This window comes from Thalassophryne amazonica, chromosome 17, assembly GCF_902500255.1.
Source record: "Thalassophryne amazonica chromosome 17, fThaAma1.1, whole genome shotgun sequence".
Taxonomy (NCBI): Eukaryota; Metazoa; Chordata; class Actinopteri; order Batrachoidiformes; family Batrachoididae; genus Thalassophryne; species Thalassophryne amazonica.
Genome location: NC_047119.1, coordinates 17,215,755 through 17,236,865, shown reverse-complemented (window position 1 = coordinate 17,236,865; position 21,111 = coordinate 17,215,755). Strand labels below are relative to the sequence as shown.

The 21,111-nt window shown below is 40.2% G+C and overlaps 1 protein-coding gene across 6 annotated transcripts in view; it reads left to right on the top strand.

Annotated features, from left to right (window-relative positions):
• Positions 1–1,103: 1,103 nt before the first annotated feature.
• The window catches only part of c17h18orf25 (chromosome 17 C18orf25 homolog), a 52,023-nt gene continuing 32,015 nt past the window's right edge, over positions 1,104–21,111 (top strand). For 3 of the 6 annotated variants that reach the window (XM_034191646.1, XM_034191651.1, XM_034191650.1), the window contains exons 1-2: positions 1,123–1,338; positions 5,060–5,963. In XM_034191646.1, the coding sequence (XP_034047537.1) occupies positions 5,132–5,963 (832 nt within the window). In that variant the 5' untranslated portion in view covers positions 1,123–1,338; positions 5,060–5,131. Of the gene's footprint in view, positions 1,339–5,059; positions 5,964–17,955; positions 18,025–18,340; positions 18,518–19,461; positions 20,374–21,111 lie in introns of those variants that run through there. The other 3 variants (XM_034191653.1, XM_034191652.1, XM_034191649.1) reach the window with 3 other exon arrangements.

Sequence of the window (21,111 nt, the reverse complement as noted above, 5' to 3'; positions counted from 1 at the left end):
TCCCCTAATCTCTCCATGTCCTTATAGTGCAGCAGATAACAGAATAATTGCAGAGGAATCCTTCAAATCAGGTTACAAACACCGAAGTTTGACTGTGTATACCTTTTGGTACATATTTTAGAAAAATAACGTTAGCCATTTGAATTTTCAATAGGGGGCCAAGTAGGGGTCAATTGAAGAACTGCATAGGGGTAGAAAAAATGTTCAAATCATACTGAAAGCTATACCACATTATGTGGCTGATCACAAAGATTCCAAAAAGGTATAGTTTGGACTATCTGTGACTGAATGTTCTGGAGTTATGGGGTTAAAACAGCAAGCATGGCAACAAAGGTCACTTTCAGTTTGTACAGGGGTCAAAAGTTAAAGTTGCTCCAATTATGGTAAAACATGATGCAAATTATTGGTTGAGTTAGTAGGATTTTAAAAAGGAATAGTTTGTACCATGTGTCATGCTTAGTTATGATGTTACGGGGTAACATGTCACATGTCATAGAATCCAATGGACGTCAACATTGTTTGACCTTTACCTTGGAGACCAAACATTCAACACAGTCAGAACTATTCCATTTGTTAATCCTATTAGTTCAACCAATAATTTGCACCACGTTTAACCAAAACTGGAGCAACTTTAACTTTTGATCCCTGTACAAACTGAAACTGTCACCATTCTTGCTGTTTTTACCCCACAACTCCAGAACATTCACTTATAGATAGTCCAAACTATACCTTTTTTGGAATCATTGTCATCAGATACATAATGTGGTATCACTTTCAATATGATTGGAACATTTTTTAATTTAACCCTGTGCAATTCTTCAATTGACCCCTACTTGGCTCCCTATTGAAAATTCAATTGGCTAAAGTTATTTTTCTACAATATTTATCAAAAGGTATTCTTCTTCTTCTTCTTTGTCTTTCGGCTGTTCCCGTTAGGGGTCGCCACAGCAGATCAATCGTTTCCATCTCACCCAGTCAAATTTTGGTGCTTGTAACCGGGTTTATCTGATGTACGTCAGACTCCATTGTGCCACACCCAAACAGTTGGTGGCGGTAATGCACCGTGTTGGTTTGCAAACCGCCAATACACTCGATAGAAGAAGAAGAAGAAGAAGACGAAGAAGAAGAAGAAGAAGAAGAGGCCAGCTTTGTGAACGACTGATGGAGACATTTTAAAATAAACACACAGCTGTTAAGAGCTAACAGGACTTTGTGCAGGTACGAACGGACTCGATAAAGTTTATTTAACAGGACGTTATATGCCCGTCGGAAATCAGTCGGACAGGTTACGGAAGATGTGGAAAAAGTCAGTCATTGTGAGAAGAAACTGACGCCGCGGTAAGCTCGCTATCGGATAACATTAGCTTATCGGTTAGCTGCTGACATTAGCCTGCCTGGGTATACAGTTTCCGATTTTAGGGTCTGGTGAGCCAGCTGTCGTGTAACCTGGATATTTTGTCGTGTGTTTTAGTTCTTCATTTTTTTTTCTCTCGCTGGGTTTGATGAGTTCAAATTCTATTATGTTAGCTGTACTACGCAGCAAAAGTAGCTTCTACACAGAAGCCTACTGTAGGTTCTTTTAGTCCCGGACAACCGTCAAAGTCATTCATGTTTTTCAAGGTGCATCATACGAAATTAACTTAAGACTCTAGAGTGTAGTACTCTGAAATTCTAACTAACGTTGAAATAAAACTAAAAATGCTTAAAAATAAACGTAGCCCTTGTGGTCTTTTTGAGCCATTTAAGGCTTTTCTTTGGTTTCACTGTTGTTTTGTTCCTTAGTATTCAAATAAAGATTTCACAGTATTCTGTCGCAGATATAATCAAAATTCACTTTGTCTGCAAACAGTTTAGCATTTGACCCACGTGAGAAGACGCCATGAGACTTTCTGAGGTGACGTCATAGATCACGCGTGTGTCTGTGTGTGGTTTGGGGGTATGTGGGTGGAATCCAATCCTCAAGTAGAAAATTCAGCGTCATGGTTGTGAAGGAAACACTGAACACCTTCAAATTAGCGCAGCAGATAAGTGAAGCAATCGGGCAAATGGTGATAAAAGCATCAGAATCGGCAGAAATACTCCTTAGACACTCCTCTTTTGAAAAAAAACGATTGGCCACTTGACTTTTCAATCGGTGGTCAGGTGGGGGTCAATTGAAGAATTACACAGGTCAAAATTAAAAGATGCTCCAATCATATTGAAAAATAGTCCACATTATTTGCCTGATCATAAAGATTCCAAAAAGGTATAGTTTGGACTATCTGTGACTGAATTCTATGGAGTTACAGGATAAAAACAGCAAGAATAGTGACAAAGGTCAGTGTCATTTTGTACAGGGGTCAAAAGTTGAAGTTGCTCCAATTTTGGTCAAAAGTGATGCATATTATTAGTTGAGCTAATAGGATTAATAAATGGAATAGTGTTGATAGTGTTGAATGCTTGGTCTCCAAAGTAAAGGTCAAACAAGGTCTACGTCTGTTGGATTCTATGACGTGACATATGTTACCTCGTATCGTAATAAGTAAGGAAGATACATGGTCCAAACTATTCCTTTTTAAAACCGGATTCCCCTCTAAAGTCTCTTATCCACTGCACTAAATGGGGTGTGCACACTTGTGTCACGCTGATGATGTGCCCCATGCAGTGACACAGAGCGCTACCTCTTCGAAGTATAAACACTGCACAGTGTAAGAGGTAGCAAAACAAACATGCAATAAAATAGGAATAATGCTCAAATTGTGCATGTTGATGGTATGTTATGAGGCTCTTTTAACACATGTGAATGAGCTGTTGTTGGTCGTACCCTTACTGGGGTGGCGGGGGGCTCTATCCCATACTGCATCTGGGGGATATTTCTGGTGCACATGTCCCTACGTCCAGCTTTCTGCAGTGGTTCACCCAGTGCCCGGCAGACACGCAGGGCAGATAGCGCTCTCCGGTGGCATTCTTTCCATTGTGGACGTCCTCTCACACATTCCAATAAGCAAAGTGCGCAACACATCTGCGCATGCGTGGGTCAAACAGGGTCACAAATTCCAGCTACCAAACACACACTGCTGCTACTGAATTTCGTATACGGTAGCGTTGGCAGACTGTGAAAGTTAAGGCTTACAGGCATAGTTTCAAAGGCTTTAAGCCTTAAGCGATGCATACAATAATGACAGGTGCGCATTGTGCTGTTTTCAAATGCTTGAACGGAATTTATAGGCTTGAAAGGTGGCTGAAAACACACGATAGCAAGGGTCCGCCGAGTCCACCCAAAGACGGAAAGAAGAAGAAACGTGGTGTAAACCTCCGTTCATTCTACTCAGTTTCCCTACAGAAAAGACATATCCAGATGGACGTAAAAGACTTTCGTGCATTGGCTTATGACTGTAATGTTGCACCATGAATGACATGGCACGCAATATTGTAATATTGATATGTTCTATAAACAAACTGCATGCATGCACATATTATTGTATGTCTGTCAACTTATGAAAACAAACGTGACACCAAAGAGGTTATATGTGACACCCACCTTCCTTGTAGTCATTACGAAGCCGGTGAAGTAGCGATTTCTCATCCCTGCTTAGCAAATATTCTGCCACAGTTTCACACACTGGACTTCGTAAAACCATCCGTCAGGTGCCTTCAAGGGGTCAGAAATTTGTTTGTCTCAAACTATCAACAAGGACTAGTCATTTTCGGCAGCAGTTCTCGCTTCCTCCTTTGTCAGCACCAACGGTAGTTTCTGTACCGATGCAGCATACGCAAGGGCAGCCAGCTCTTCTTCCCGTTTCTGTCTACTGCCATACGCAGTCCTGGTTGTAACAGGTAATCCGCGGAGGTTACAAAAATGCTTTAAATCATCAACTTTCCAGCGGTTGAAATGGTCCAAATATTAGCACTCCTCGCTGCTTTCCGCCATCATTGAATGTGGATTGGTAGCTGAAAAATTTAGCGTACCCATAATGCACCGCACGGCCCGGGATGTGCACTTCATGTATTCTCAGGATCCTTGTTGGGTATTTGTCCCCACTTCCACCGTGCTAACTGAGAGGCAACGCTACAGTCCTGTTAACGCCCCACTGCCCAGCCTCATTGCTGGTGTTTTGGCATGCAGTTCTTCCCACCTGACAGGCCGTTTGAGTCTGACACCTGGCAGGATGCATCCTTAGTGGTCGGTCCTTGGGATATACAGCAACCTCCGGACGACATGCGTCACCTGTGGCAGATGGAATTATAACTTTTTAGACATCGGTTGTTTGCTAATGTGGGCATGTTTAAAAGACAGTGGCAACATGTGAAAGTACGAGTCTAAAGAAAATCTTTGTAGTACAGTTGACATTCTGATTTGCTGTAGTCTACCTTGAATTTGCAATCTTGCGCAAGTTGATTTATTTGATTCATGGCGCTCCATGGATGTTCCATTTTAGCTGTATCCCTCCACCCTTTTGACAGTAAACCATGCTCCTGCTGTTTAACTTTCAGGGTTTTTTGAATTAAAGTTCAACGTGAATGAAAACATTAATACCTCAGTGTTTTTACAAATAGCCATAAATAAGATAACATGTACTCTTTCATTAGGAGAAAAAAAATGCATCTTTAATAGAACTATGAGGACAGTGTGGGAGTGGGAAAAGGACCCCATCAATAAGTTACTAATCGTAATCAGGGTAAAATTTTGAATCAGTAGTCATATTGATTTGGAGTTATGTCGCCCAGTACTAATTTGAAGCCATTAGGTGTGTCAACGTCCTATCCTTTATGTTGAAGAAGTAACCTGGCTCTTAATCAAAGAATAATTCAGGTTTTCAAATTGGCTAAATGAGTCCTGGGGAATTTCTGTTATAGGAAAAATGTGATCATCATGATTATTTATTTATTTATTGTTATACCTACATGCATCCTTGTAACATTTTGATGTTTAGTGTACCAAGCTTGCTACACACACACAGTCTTCAGTGTACATAGTATAAATGGATATCATAAGTGCCATCTTGTCATAAGTGGTCTTGTTGATTACCCGATTCTGAATCAGGATTGGTGATGTGATAATTTCCCTTTCTTTCACCAGGTGAGTTCCTGTCCAGGCACATAGGTCCATGGTTGTTTGGACCTTTGAGCTCTGGGCTTGAGTAGCATTGAGATGGCTGATTCAGAGAAAGGAGAGAAATTTGTAGATGCTGAGTGTCCCACAGAGTGCCTTGATGAAGTGCAGTCAGCCACAGCTTGCATTCAGGGTGAACAGGAGGAGCATCTCAAAATCGAAACCACCACTATTACTAGCTCACCACCGAGAGAAAAGGACGCAAATAGTCCTTTGAATACAGACGGTGAACTTGGTCTTCTTTCTATGCCATGTCTGATGAAAGAGCTGCGACGTGACTCCTCTGAATCCCAGCGTGCTTCTACAGGGAGTGATAAGCCAGTGTCTCATCAGATTGATGAGAGTGACTCCTCAAATCCCTGTATGCTCTCCCCGTCATCCAGCGGCCACCTCGCTGACTCGGACACACTTTCCTCAGGGGAAGAAGAGGCTGTTCCCGCTTTGGATGAAACGGAAGATGGCAGTATGGGGCCTTCTGCTGATCCCGGGCAGGCAACAGGGGAACAAAAATCTGAAATGACAGTGGGGACGCGGAAGTCTCGGCGGTCCCGTTCAGAGAGCGAGATGCCTCCTAATGCGATGGCTGCCAAGAAAAACCGTTGTCAACCTTCAGTGGTGGCACTTGGAAGACAAGAAAAGCAAACTAATGGTAAACTGGTAAAAGGAAAAGGTCAGCGGAGCCAGAAACACAGAGAGCGTATGCGTTTATTAAGGCAAAAACGAGAGGCAGCTGCACGGAAGAAGTACAATCTGCTGCAGGACAGCAGTACAAGTGATAGCGAGCTCACGTGCGACTCTAGCACTAGTTCCTCTGAAGACGAGGATGATGATACATCAGGAGGTTGCAAGGCAATCAAGACGGATCTTCCAGGTAAGATCCATGTTCACAAAACATGCTCATACCACAGTAATGCCACTACCAAACACTTTAGCGGTAGCATTTTAAAACTTGGCTTTTACTTCTGCGCTGCTGGACACTGGGATCATATTGACTGACTTGCACAGATGGTTGCATGTCTGCTATTGGGGTCTGTGCCACATACATGCATCAGAAAGCATACTCTGCAAGAAACCCAGTAGAAGAATTCAGGGATTTTTAGCCTGTTAGGGTTCACCTTTTCTCATTCGGGTGTCTATCTATGTTGCACACGGGCCATTTTAAAAAAAAAATAATATATAAATTCCACATTTTCTTGCTGTTAAGTATGTCCATTTACTGATCCTGAAATACGAGGGCTGTCAATAAAGTATAGGTCCTTTTTATTTTTTTCAAAAACTATATGGATTTCATTAATATGTTTTTACGTCAGACATGCTTGAACCCTCGTGCGCATGCGTGAGTTTTTCCACGCCTGTCGGTGACGTCATTCGCCTGTGAGCACTCCTTGTGGGAGGAGTCGTCCAGCCCCTCGTCGGATTTCCTTTGTCTGAGAAGTTGCTGAGAGACTGGCGCTTTGTTTGATCAAAATTTTTTCTAAACCTGTGAGACACATCGAAGTGGACACGGTTTGAAAAATTAAGCTGGTTTTCGGTGAAAATTTTAACGGCTGATGAGAGATTTTGAGGTGATACTGTCGCTTTAAGGATTTCCCGCGGAGCGAGACGTCGTGCAGCACTCCCAGGCGCCGTCGTCGACCTGTTTCAAGCTGAAAACCTCCACATTTCAGGCTCTATTGATCCAGGACGTCGTGAGAGAACAGAGAAGTTTCAGAAGAAGTCGGTTTCAGCATTTTATCCGGATATTCCACTGTTAAAGGAGATTTTTTTTAATGAAAGACGTGCGGACGGGTCCGCGCGTCGGGACGCGGACGGGTCCGCGCGTCGGGACGCGGACGGGTCCGCGCGTCGGGACGCGGACGGGTCCGCGCGTCGGCACAGGAAAAACACCTCCGTGTTGATAACCATTTGTAAAATCCAGGCGGCTTTTGATGGCTTTCAGTGGAGTGAGTATATGAGAAATTGTTTAACAGCTGGACATGTTCCAACTTGTCCTTAAGGCTTCCAACGGAGGTGTTTTTCCTGTGGCGGAGCGTCGCAGCGGCTGTGAGCCGACGCTGCAATCCGTCCGCACGTCTTGCATTAAAAAAAATCTCCTTTAACAGTGGAATATCTGGATAAAATGCTGAAACCGACTTTTTCTGAAACTTCTCTGTTCTTTCACGACGTCCTGGATCAATAGAGCCTGAAATGTGGAGGTTTTCAGCTTGAAACAGGTCGACGACGGCGCCTGGGAGTGCTGCACGACGTCTCGCACCGTGGGAAGTCCTTAAAGCGACAGTATCACCTCAAAATCTCTCATCAGCTGTTAAAATTTTCACCGAAAACCAGCTTAATTTTTCGAACCGTGTCCACTTCGATGTGTCTCACAGGTTTAGAAAAAATTTTGATCAAACAAAGCGCCAGTCTCTCAGCAACTTCTCAGACAAAGGAATTCCGACGAGGGGCTGGACGACTCCTCCCACAAGGAGTGCTCAAAGGCGAATGACGTCACCGACAGGCGTGGAAAAACTCAGGCATGCGCACAAGGGTTCAAGCATGTCTGATGTAAAAACATATGAATGAAATCCATATAGTTTTTGAAAAAAATAAAAAGGACCTATACTTTGACAGACCTCGTATTAGAGCAAAATTGAACTTTTTTTATGGATCTTTGTAATTGGGATGTATTTCACTGTCTGCAAATGCTACATATGCCCAATCGTGGTGGTGTATATCAAAATAATTTCAGTAATATATTGACATAAAGCTGTTCTGCTCAGCCATGTTTTTGTAAAAATCTAAAAACCACTAATATATATTTTGTTGCTGGGAAATTTCCGGGAATAATACAATGACATTGAACAAAGTCCTTAACACATAAATGTGCAGGGTGGTGGCCAAGCAGTTAGTGCACCTGTTTCCAGAGTGGAAGGTTCCTGGTTCAAGACCACTCCTGCCCATTCTCCACTTAATGTGGCATTGCATCAGGAAGGGCAGCTGGCGTAAAACTTGTGCCATATCAACATGAAGCTCTGCTGTGGCACCCCCAGTGGAGGGCGATAAATGAAGCAGCTGAAAGGATTTGCATTAACATGTAGAGCCCGACTGATATGGATTTTTTGAGGCCAATGCCGATAACGATATTTGGATGAAAAAAATGCTGATAATTGATAAATCGGTGGATTTGCCGATAAATCAGACGATATTATTGTTTTTTTTGTTTGTTTGTTTGTTTGTTTTTTTTAAATGAATAAAGTGTTCTTTTTTGGACCCTTAACAAAAAAGGTATGAGCTAAAAGCTGAAACTTTGTCCTCATATTGATTAACTTTATCACAGAGAAGAATTTTCAAGTTCAAAAATGCAATCAAGAATTAAACCTTTGTGAAATTAAAATACATATCCTTAAAAAGAGTTGTGAAATACATCTGATCTTGTACCTCTTGTTGCTGCAACTTAGATATAGGTTCAGGATAAGGATATAGATCCTTATAAACTTACTTGTATGCTTTTGTCAGCCGATCAGTGCAGTGTGACGGCGTACTATGGGGGCCGGTGATGAACACATTTAAGCAGGGGTGTAAGCAGCTCTCAGTTGAATGGAGTCAGAGCTCCATCTACTGGACAAATGGTGCAAGGACATTTTACATTGCCGACCCAAACATTATTTCAGTAACTGTTCTGTTTATGAGAAATTATCGGCGTTCTATCTGCAAAATTTCAGCCGATAGTGAGTACTTTGAAAAGGGCTTATATCGGCTGGCCGATATATCAGTCAGGCTCTATTAACATGTAGATGTGATGATATAGCCTCTACTATATTAACTAACTGAAGTTTACGGACACTACATATTTTAAAATTATTTAATCTGTAAACAGCATTGTGAGAGGAATGAAAGGGACCTCTTTGTGTTCTGAGAGGGACCATCCAGATCTATCAGGACTGCAAACATTTAACTTAAAAAATGCTAATATAAAAATCAAGAGGGTATTTTCTATGGCAGGGGTGGGCAATTAATTTTTACAAGGGGCCACATAGGGAACCTGAATTATGCCCAAGGGCCACACCGTCGATAACGCGACTGTCTCCCATTACAAATTTTACAAAAAATTACCTATGTAATAGCTTTTATAGGTAATTTTTATTATTGTAATAATATGTAAATATTTAAATATACCTAAATAAACCTCTCTAATGATTTGCAACACACAAGCTTGACATTTTTAATATATGTAATAATAATCACAGACCTCATGAGGGCCGGACAGAGACATGCAAAGGGCCGCGTGTGACCCCCGGGCCGCAGTTTGCCCAGGTCTGGTCTATGGTCACTCACTACAGAATATTTTGGACAGCTTGACTGTGCCATTTCTTTGATCATAGCTTTCATTCATTGATTAATAGCCAAATAACCATAAACCAGGTAGAAATTTGATCAGTGGAGTTAAATTATGAAGTGTTGTGAAAAGGGTGAAGCTGGTTGCAAAGGTGTCGCCGATGCAGTTGCATATCACAAACACAAAGGACTCCACTCACTGGAATCCTTCTAAAATTGTATTTTAGATGGCATCAATTTGTCAATATTAAAAGGAAATTAGTAATATTTCTGGAAAATTCACAGTATCTTATAAAGATGCAACAAATCATTTGCAGATTTCACCTGAAAATGGAGACATATTGGTTAGCCAAAAAACGTCAACACACTGTTTTTGGGGACAGTAAGATTAAACTTGCATACCATATACAAGGTTAGGCTGAAAAGTTCTAAGGCTGACTATGATGCAGTTGTCGAACAAATTCAGGGTTATTTTTCTACATAGTCTCCCTGTAACTCCACACACTTCTTCCAGCGGTGCTTGAGTGCTTCAATTCCCTTGGCATAGAAGCTTTCATCTTGAGAGTCAAAATAGTCCTCAACGGCAGCCATCATCTCATCATTGCTCTGATAGTGCTTCCCAGCCAAGTTTTTTTTTCAGGTTTGGGAACAGATGAAAGTCCGAGGGTGCCAAGTCAGGGGAGTATGGTGGGTGATCTACCAGTTCAAATCCACACTCGTGGATAGTGGCCATGGCCACTGTTGACTTGAGCTGGGGCATTGTCTTGATGGAACAGCACCCCTTTTGTCAGCTTTCCTGGTTGCTTCTGTTTGATAGCCTCACGTAACTGTCTCAGTATGTTAGAATAGTACTGTCCGTTTATGGTTTGTCCCTTTTCAAGATAGTCCACGAACACAATGTCCTTGGCATCCCAGAAAACTGAAACCATGACCTTCCCCGCAGACGAAAAGACCTTGGCCTTTTTTGGAGGTAGTGACCTTGGGTGTTTCCACTGCATTGATTGTTTTTTTTTTTTTGTCTCTGGTTCAAAGTGGTGAACCCAAACCCATCCTGGGTAAGAAAACGTTCCATGTAATTGGCTGGATCCTCTTCAAATTGCGCCAAGTTTGCCTTCGACATGACTAGCCTGGTGCATTTCTGATCAGGCGTCAGAAGACGTGGCACCCACCGAGCTGACACCTTTAACATTCCAAGTTCTTCATGCAGAATGTGTTCAATTCTCTCACGGGATATTCCCACAACATCTGCTAGCTGATTAATCGTCGATCGTCTGTTGTCCATCACCATTTCATGAACAAGGTCGATGTTTTTCTGGGTTGTGGCTGTTGCAGGCCGCCCAGACCTTGGGTCGTCTTCAAGGCTCTCTCTGCCCTTTTTAAATTCAGCTGCCCACTTCTGCACTGTAGATATGGAGGGAGCTTCATCCCCTAATGTAGCAACCACATCCGCATGAATGTCCTTGGGCTTTAACCCCTTCTTATGCAGGTACTTAATCACACCGCGATGCCAGATTTTGTCCATTTTTGCAGTTTCCCTCTACCACGAACTTTCAAACTTGGCTATGAACCACAAACTACCTCACAACCTGGAAGAAAATAACAGTCATCAGAAGAGTTGAACTTAATGCATGCCAAGTTTTACTGAAATTGCATTTCTCCTTCTTGGTGAGCCTTAGAACTTTTCAGCCTACCCTCGTACTGTGCAATATCCAGTGTTTGGGGTAGTTCTAGAGAAAGCTGATGCAATTTTTTTTTTTTTTTTTTTAGTTTTACCTAATTGTGGAAAACGTGACAGCACAGCATCTTACCAATCCCAGATCATTGAAATATATTTCAAGCTATTTGCCTCTGTTTTGTGTGCTTAAATTTGTCTGCATTTCTTGACAAACATGCATGCTAGTGCACCTTCAGACCCTACGCTAACTTTAGCCTTTGAATATGAAATTAATAATTTCATATATGTATGTATATTGCTGATGCAGAACCACCCAGCAGCTGCCAGTGTTAACCAGAACCATGAAGTGTTCTTTTAATGCAAACACTTCTAGGCAAAAATCTGCCTGGAAGTGACAGTTGGGACTTTTGCTGTAATTTTTGCTTGTCAGTGAAAAAACACTTAAGAGTTGAGCTAAAAAGGCGGCGGGATCAGCCAGTGTAGGATATTGTGTGAGCAAAGCAAAAGTGGTCTTACTAGATTGAATAGCGTTCATCTTCATTTTATGTTCCCTTAATATGGGGAGAGAGAATACAGAGAGATTTGTTGTGGGGAAATTTTTGTGTGTGTACATGGTTGGCTGAGATGGATCCACCATACACATTTTTACTCTCCAACCCTTACATTGTTACCAACCCAGAGAACATAAAATTATTTAGTTCTAAATCTGTATTGTTTGATGTCCATCCTGTTGTGCACAGAGACGATGCCCGGTTATGAGTGGGAGGGGGATACATATCAACATGTTATAAAGCTGCTGTCCTTTCATTACCCATAATTCGCTGCATCCAACAGAATGTACACTGATGTGCAGCAGTGCAGAAGTAAAAACCAGTTGTAATAAGTCATAGAATTTTGTCACACAACATTGACAGACATGTGGGCCTAGTCTGACAATGTTATGTATTTACATCTTTCCATCAAAGTGTCACTCACATTTTAACTATAAGAAGCTGCATGCATAACCCGAAGTTTTCCAGCTGACTAAAGTACTTTTTTCTTTGCTACATACACTACGAATTTGTGGGCTTGTGTAAAGCACTTGTAATATCATTGATTGTGGCACTACTTTGTTTGCTTCATCCCTTTGAATTACTTTTCCCACTTGTCATCTGTCTTCCTTTGTCATGTTTTATCTATTGTATGCTTAGAAGTGCTAAGTCTTGGTCTGTTGAAATTTGTTTGCATGCTGTGGATGTGTGCTGGACATTAATCAGCTCATATGTTAAAATAAGTGGAATTGCATTAATCTAACCCATTTAAGTTCTGCACTTTCACAAGATAATTATTAATATCTTCATTTTGCTTTAAATATAATATATGTGAGCTCACTGTCAGAACATTTTACAGGACTCAACAGCTACAATTTGATACTGGTGTGCTGGTGTGTGAACATTTTGTCTTGTGTTGAAACTTGTTGATTATGGTAATCGTATATGCTGACTGTGTTTTGATCAGTTTCACATAGGACAAGGCAAAGTTTTTAGGTTTTTCTCAACATAAAACAGCCTAAAACCCAAAATTAAAATTGTTAAAAACTGGAACAGCACATCTCAAATTTGCCCAGTTTAAAGGACATGTTGCACATTATTTAACATCCCAGTAAGCAACACATCAAAATATTCATGATTGTAAGTCTAGCCGCACACATGTGGTAATAATTAGTGGTCTCTGATGTATTTTATTGCTAAGTATCACTCTTGCTGAGCAAGTTAACAGGTGCATTTCTGGAAAACATCTTCTCGGCATGTGATGTACATTTTAGAATAAGCAGAAACATCCTGATGGCCCACAGACCAACCAAAACAAATGTGGTTATGTCCGATAAAGCTTCTGAGCTTTCATTTGAAAGTGATGACTCGGATTTACAGAGGATCCACAGAGAAGAGATGACACACTTCACCCAGAAACTCTTAACTTTTTCAGAGTCTGTCGGATTTTGGAACCTATCGTGTGCTGACGCTGCTGCCTGTGTTGCAGTGCTATTTTACTGCCGCAGTGAACTTGGATGTGGTATATCTCCACGACGCTGTTTTTACAGACTGCCTGAAAACACAGATGTATTTCTTGCATTGGAAAATGCCAGGTGAAGTTATTATCAGGAGATAGTGGACTTTCTGACGAACATGCCAGAATCGTGAGAGAACTTGAGGAGCTGACAGCGAGCTGCAGTCAGACGTTCTCCGGCTGGCGATGGCATGTGATCCATGCTTGAGGACTTGTAGTTTACCTGGACATTGTTCTCCTGCTGGCGATTGCACGCACAGTCCCTGCTTGGGGACTCTTTGGGGGGGGTGGACTTTACATATGGCAAGGTTCGAGTTGTGAGTCACAATATCATGATCTCTGACCAGTTAAAGTGCTGCAAGTCTTAACTTGCAGATACTTTTATGAAGCTTTAATAATTCAGTATGTGAAATAAAAATAGCACTCAATAAATGACATTTAGCATGCTTTCATCATTTGCAGATGAAGTCATCTTCAAACATAACCTAACAGAGTTCACATTCAGCACACAGAAGGTCAGTCAACTAAGCTCAGCCAGGGCTTGCTGATACAAGATCTTTATTTATGTAATCTGGACGCCCTTGCTGCATCTACTTTGTTTTCAGATAAATAATCAACATTTGCAGTTTTCAGCTTGCTGTACCCTTCTTCGCCATACTACTTGACCATTGAACGAAGGACAACGAAAACATCAATTCGTCCATTTCATTTTGCTGTCATTCTTGACGTTTTTTTAATCGTTTGCTTAGTTTTTGTAATATTATTGTTTAGTTTGACTTCGTTCGACCGGCTGAATGTTTTCACACAGTGCAGAAGCCGGTTTGTGAGCGCTGAGGCTGCTGCTGTGTTCTTGTACTGTCGGAAATTACAGTGTAAACTCAGCCTGTTTGCTTGGATTTTTTTTTTTTATCTGGGTGGGGGGTCAGCTTCACTGGGCTCAGGCACCTTATATAGGCCAGAATTTATCTTTTGTGTGGATACAATGAATTATTTTGCCACAAGCAACTGCTGAATTTGAAACAGCAAAAAAGTTGTGTAATTTCCGACGGTACTTGAACACAACAGCAGCAGCTGCTGCGTGCGCTTATTATTTTTTATTAAATATAACAATATATAAAGAGCTGTTCTGGAAGGCAGAATTCACATTGTGGATCAGCTGTAGCTGGTGGAAATAACCACACGTGAGTCAAATGCGTTCACAGGGACTGATCAGTTTACTGCTCTGATATATTCAATCATCTTTACACTTATATTTATTCCCCCTTTTGACATTTTTCTATTCTAAATCAATATATATGGCTTAGAACATAATACAGTGATACAGCAGTGACCATGGTACACCAGTTTTTTGTTTTTTTTTGTTTTTTTTTAATTGGAGCAAGATGGAGCATGCAGTGTGTCGTCAGACCATGAGGGTTCTGATGATGGAGATGATCCCTCTTTTGTTCTGGACGAGGAACCAAAGTGGGGTCTACCGACGTGTGCACAGATCTCCACAGCTTCTGTTTGCAGTTTCTCCAGGACTCAGGTGCTATGAGCTCTGTCCCAGCGCCGAGTCCTGGAACTCAGAAATGCAGACACACACTGCTCCAGGCGCGCTTCATTTAAAGTGGCGAGATCATTAGCTTCAGTTTTGTTAAGTTCCTCTTTTGTCCCCTTTTGCGTGCTTACTTCGCAGGCTGTTCGGTGATAAAGCACTTTCGTCCACCTTTTCTCAACGAATTGACTTTTTTTTACTTTTTCCTTCGTTCAGGAATCATGTGCCATGTGACTGGGCCATAAGGCATGATAAATTCACATTTCAGTCACCTAAAATAAAGAAAAACATACTCTTAAATTGAGGTTGATGAAGAATTCATAACTGTAGATGCTTAATTAGGTCTCTTATCTCTAAATGGTCCCAACAGGACACATCCCTCCTTAACTGGAAGTAAAGTTTAGTAATATGGCCAATTCTGCCTGTAAAATCACAAGAATCTGTTGCAAAAAAAAAAAAAAAAATTCTCTCTCTCTCTCATATTTTTTTTTTCTCACACGTCTTACATTTAAGGGGTATGGGTTGAAAGATGGAAAGGCGAGAAGTGTGTTTTGATCCCAGTATGGATATTCCGGATGATTTTCTCATGGATAGTACGACAATGAACAGTAGCTAAAATAGCCAGCTTGATGAGGATGCACTGCTGAATTTGAACAGCAGCGCGCGCGCCAGGCGGCAGAAGTGAGCCAACTTTTTATATACGCGTTGTGTTGTGTATCTCAGTAAAAAGTGATAATAATGCAAATAACATGCTTTTGGAGGGCGGTATGCATTTTCAAGAGGCCCGACGTCCATGCCCAGTCGCCCAAAATGACAGCTATTCGCCCGAGTTAGACGAAAAGCATGTTGTTGTATTATTGTAAGGTATCAGTGGATTGCACAGGACCCACTGATTAATTTGGTATGCAGTTTGTAAATATAGCTTTAAAAATACCACCACCATAGTAAAATAAGTATCATATCTTACCTAAAGCATAAAATTTTGCCAAAAAAATTGTCACTCAGCCATAGGACAAATAATCCTGAAGGATGATATATCTACTGCCTGAAAAGCTTAAAATTCAACTTGTAACAACACAAGAACTAGGAATAAAGCGCATGTTACCTCTTAAAACATCATTTGACGAGTCACCGAAAACACTTCTTTTAGGGGTATTTCTATTGAAAATCACAAAAAAAAAAACCCTAGCATTTAGTTCATATTAGACATTACTAAGTGCTAACATCTGAAAGAACAGGTAGTTTTACCTTAAAAACAACAACAAACACTAAGAAGTAGGGATGCATATTGACAAGATTTTAATCTATCTATTCCGCTTATCGGTCCGATTCCTTATCGATACGTCTTGTGAATTTTTTGTGTACTAAAAGTAGGTTTTACAGGTTTTCTATGTCAGCGGGTCAAAGAGCTTTTTCTTATCGTGCACCTGTTCTGTGGCACGATCTTCCTGCGACCCTGAGTCCGTGGACATTTTTAAGTCAAGACTTAGTCTATTTTTATTCTTTTTTATGAATAGTTATTTTTTTTATGTTTTATTCTTTAACTTCTGTTTTTAATTAGGTATTAGAATTTTTTTTTTTATTTATTTATTTTAATTTTTTTATGTTGAACTGTTCTATATGAGGCACCTTGAGATGGCTTTTGTTGTGATTTGGTGCTTTATAAGCCGTTTGAATTGAAATTGAACAACATTTTATTGAGTCGTAAAGTAAATCTGGATCCTTAAACTTTAGACATGATAAACTCTACATTGTGGATCCTTGATCTCTGGACATAAATATAAATAAACAAAATCTGTAGTTATTGTCAAAAGCATTTCCTTTCAGATAGTTATTAGTTATTAATTCTGACCAGACTCTGTCTCAGCAGAGAGCGGCGCAGTGTTTGGAGCTGTGCCAACGGAACGGAGGACGATTCTTGTTTCTTGACTGCAACAAGACATGAGTCCCAGTTAGTGACTTTAATCCACACAAAAGTGACTCACGATATATTAATGGCTTTGAAAGGGGTTAAGAAGCAGGCTTGCCGTTTCTGAAGAGCAGCAAAACAAAGAACCAACGAGCTAGTGGATCGAAGCATTGCTTCATTGGTTCACGCTTCAAAGTGATGTCGCGCTGCAGAAACGGTTGATTACAGAGCCGCTGCAGGGTCTGTAATCAACAGAGGAATGATCATTTTCCCGACAAACAACGGCTGCTCTCAAGGACCAATAAGGGAAACGTTAAGCAAAAAGGCTATTGATATCGGTGGATTGAATCATTTCTTAACGATACTCGAAAATAACCGGTTCTTGATACCCAACCCTACTTAGAAGTACTTTTTTTTTTTTCTTTTTTAATTATGAAATATTTTTTTTCACACATTTGTCACAAAGTTGTGACTCTGAATTCGAACAATGTCATATTTAATCTTGGAACTCATTCTACAAGTGGGTGAGTGCCCTGTTCAGTTTTATCCGCTTTGTATCAGTGGAGAGCTTTATTTTTATTTTACTTTGAGAGAGTCTGTCAGATTTTGGATCTTGATGCGTGCGGAGCAGCATACTGTTTTAACATGCATGAGGACCTCTCTGCTGTTTTACAGTCTGTCTGATCACACAGGTGTATTTTTTTTTTTTTCTTTCTTTCACAGTTATATTGTCAACACTTGAAAGTGTGCACAAAGCCGAATGTCTAGCAGAAACAGTTTTTAACAGGCTGCATTCATGACTAATGGCCGTGCATAGGCACTAAGTCTTTTCACAGTGGAGAGAGGCTGCTCCTTTTACCATTACTGCATCAAAATGAACAGCTATCACTTCAGAACAAGTCATCATAACACGACATCACATTTATGTAAACTTTGGAATGTAAACCTTGGCAGCTACATTCCATTCAAATGCGCGCTGGGTCGTTTTCCTCTAAAGCCTGGCGCACACGGGGGGAAGATTCTTTTCCAAATGGCACGCGTGGTCAAATGCTTAAGCAGGTTACCCTCGTCTGCGGTGGATTTTTTGAGAGTCATCCGCCTTTCTGACCTAAAAGCAAACTATCTAGCGTGTTTAATAATTTCTGCCTCGCGTGACAAATGACTCGCTGTGTGCGGGGGAGCATAAGCATTCGGCTTTCAGTCTGACTGAACTGCGCCTGCGCCACAACCTGTGTACCCCACCGCTATGTCACGTGTCATAGATAACATGGCGGAACACATGGAATCCCAGTTGTCGTCACAGTTTGTTTCTGAAATAATTTTGGAAGACAGACTTGTAGACCTATGGCCCGATTATCCATGTTTGTATGTCGTTGATTCAGCAGATTTCAAAAACCAGGATAAACGCTTCCTTGCTCCGTCAGAAATCGCAGAGAAACTCAACAAAACAGGTGAGTTTTTATAATTATCCTGACTACTAGCTAATAAAACAAATACGCTTCATAATTTATAAAGGATGTCATAACAGTTTTTTGAAAAGGCGAATATATTTTCTGCAAAAAGGTTCTACAATTATAAATTTTCCACATGCAATGCACTTATACACCATTCATTCATGACATTTTTCATAGCATTGTGACAAGGGTAGGACTGTTTCAGAATTTCATTTCATCTTTATATTTGTTACAGTTTCTCCAATAATTTACATACATTTTGAATATAACAGTTCTACAAAAAAAATTTAACAAATCATTTCATGTTTTTCAGCTCAGTGGGTCTTTTCAAAGATAAAAGCTCTTCGCAACAGCTACACAAAAATAAAGAAACTGGGACCCAGTGGAAGTTCAAGGAAAAGTTTAAGTAAAAGAGCAACCTGGATGAAAGAGACTACAGTTTTTGGATCCACACATACAGACAAGAACATCAATCTCAAATTTAAACAAGGTAAGATTCTTTATTTACACTGATACATGTTTGTTTTTCTTTTTTCCCCATTAGCATTAAAGATTTATCATTTTGTCCTGCCAAGGAACAGATCCCATTTCTGAGTTGAAATACATAGTTAGGAGCTGCCGTTGTTCCTTTACACTTTGTGTTGGGTTTCGCTGAGTACTTGGGCCAATCCCAGGTAGTTTTGGGTCACTCCTCCAAGCTCCAGGAATCAACATGCATGTTTCAATGTCCTCCACATCACAGACATTAACATACAGGTGCTTATTTTTCTGAGTCATGAAATTATGTAAACAGCAAGCTGACAGAATTAAGTAGGTTACTTTTTCAGGAGACAAGTTGATGGTTGTCAAGAATACCCGAAATCTGTTGGTCAATATGCCAAATGAATTTTCTACCACGTCTTGCGCGTGAAATGCGGTAGTTAAAGATTCGTTTGTCTTTGTCCAACTGCCTGTGAGGATAGGGTTTCATCATGTTAATGCTCATTGGGAAAGCATCATCACCTATGAAATGGAAGGAGATTTTATGATCTGGAATTCCATCGACAGTCTCAGGAGATGGTAGGTTCAAAGAATTGTCATCCAGGGCATTTTTCAGTGTGGAGTAATTGAAAACCCCAGCATCACCTGCACGGCCAGCAGCTCCAACGTCAACATAAACAAATCTATAGGTTGCATCCACAACAGCCAGAAAAACACTAAAATTGTTTGTAGTTAAAGAATTGAGACCCTGTGTTGTCTGGTTGCTGAATTGCCACATGTTTACCATCTATGGCCCCAATGCAGCATGGGTAGTTCCACTTTCTTTTGAATTCTTCTGCTATGGCCAGCCATTCATCTGGAGTAGATGGAGTCTAGAAATAGAAAATAATTCATTTTATTAATTTTCTAATGTCAATTTTTTTTTTTTTTTTTTTTTTTTTTTTTTTTTTTCAGAATTCAGCGGTCTCATCTGAAGTAACAAATGATGACAACAATGATGATGAAGATAATGACACAGAAAGTCTCCAAGATAACCCATCAACACTTGATGGAACTGATCAAGACGTAACCCCTGGAAGAAAATCAACAAAGGAGCCCTTGAAGGCAAAAACAAAGTCATCTGCTAAAAGACAGGCTGAGGACGAGTATCATTTGATTAAAGAGTTAACTCAAACATTATCAGATCGAAAGAAGAAAAGGGAAGAAAATGCCCACCAGAAAATTGACCCATTTGCTTATGTGTCAGAGGCCCTATCACAACTAGATCCAAAAATGAAGCATTTAGCTGTACATCACATTAACACTGTCATCTTTCAGGCTCAGATGGGAACTCTTGGCCAGTTACAATCACAGCCACAAAGTCAAGTGCATTCTCTGCAGTATAATCAGCAGTCTAATTGGTTTCCACCAGACCGTTTATTTTCGGCACCACCCGAATACAATAGATGGTATCAACCAAACCAGCAACAACATCATAATCCTGCCTCTACAATCCCAAATCAAACATGGTGTCCACCACCGCAACAATTTTTGAATCCTGGCACTGACACCAATGTCAGAGTATTTGGCAACAGGAAAATAAACTGCAAAACAATGCAAATTCCCAGTGTTCTGTGGGCCAAAATCAATGGTCACAGCTTGATAACCGACAGAACAAAACAACCATGACAGTGAACCAAAGTAAAAGATTCAAAACGTCTTCCATTTAAAATGTTAAAACAATCAGTATTACAACTTACAGCTTAAAGTCACTTACATTGTAATAGTAGAGGATTTGTTAAAGGTTCTATTGTATTTCCCAGTATTTTTTTTTTTTTTTTTCTTTTCAATTTCACTTTTTACAATAAAACTGTTTGCTCAAGCTTACCTTTAAGTGCTGCTCTTTCAGAATATTGTACAATGCCTGACATGTTTCGGATACAATTCCAGAAACCGTTCTCTCCCCATTCGATACTGGAACGACAGACTCTTAAACGATTCTCCTAAAGGAATACAAACGAAAATGTTATTCGTACATCAGAATATTTAAAGATATCCAGGACAAGCTTTACTTGTATCTAACATTTCACTGAGAAATGTATGCCTAGGCTCTGTGTTGGGGAGTATTTGGAATACATGCATTTAGAATACATATTCAGAATATTAATTTTGTGTAACTATATTTAGGTTCTTTTTCATTTGAGGGTATTAAGAATACAGTTACTTTCCAAAAATCGTAGAATACATTATGGTACTTAGTCATTACATATCAGCCTTATCTTGCACAACATTTGCAAGAGAATTAAATGACCAGAAAAAAGTTTATTTCAAATTCTTTAACAGACAGTTACAAATGGAACCAGTACGTGAGTAAAGGGGGACAAGAACATTTTTTTTTTTTCTATTGTTCAGAATTGACAGTGTTGGACACTGAACGTCAGTAATCTGACTTTAAAATAGCTGGTTGTCAAAGTTTCTGAATTTCATTTCACTTTTTCAAGGGCTTTGAGCTTGATGAAGTTGGAAAAGACCATTTACGTATGTTTTAAAGTCAGTGATCTGTCCCCGCAAAATATTTACAAAGATTGAAAGCTATTTAAGGTACAATCCTTTATCACCACAATT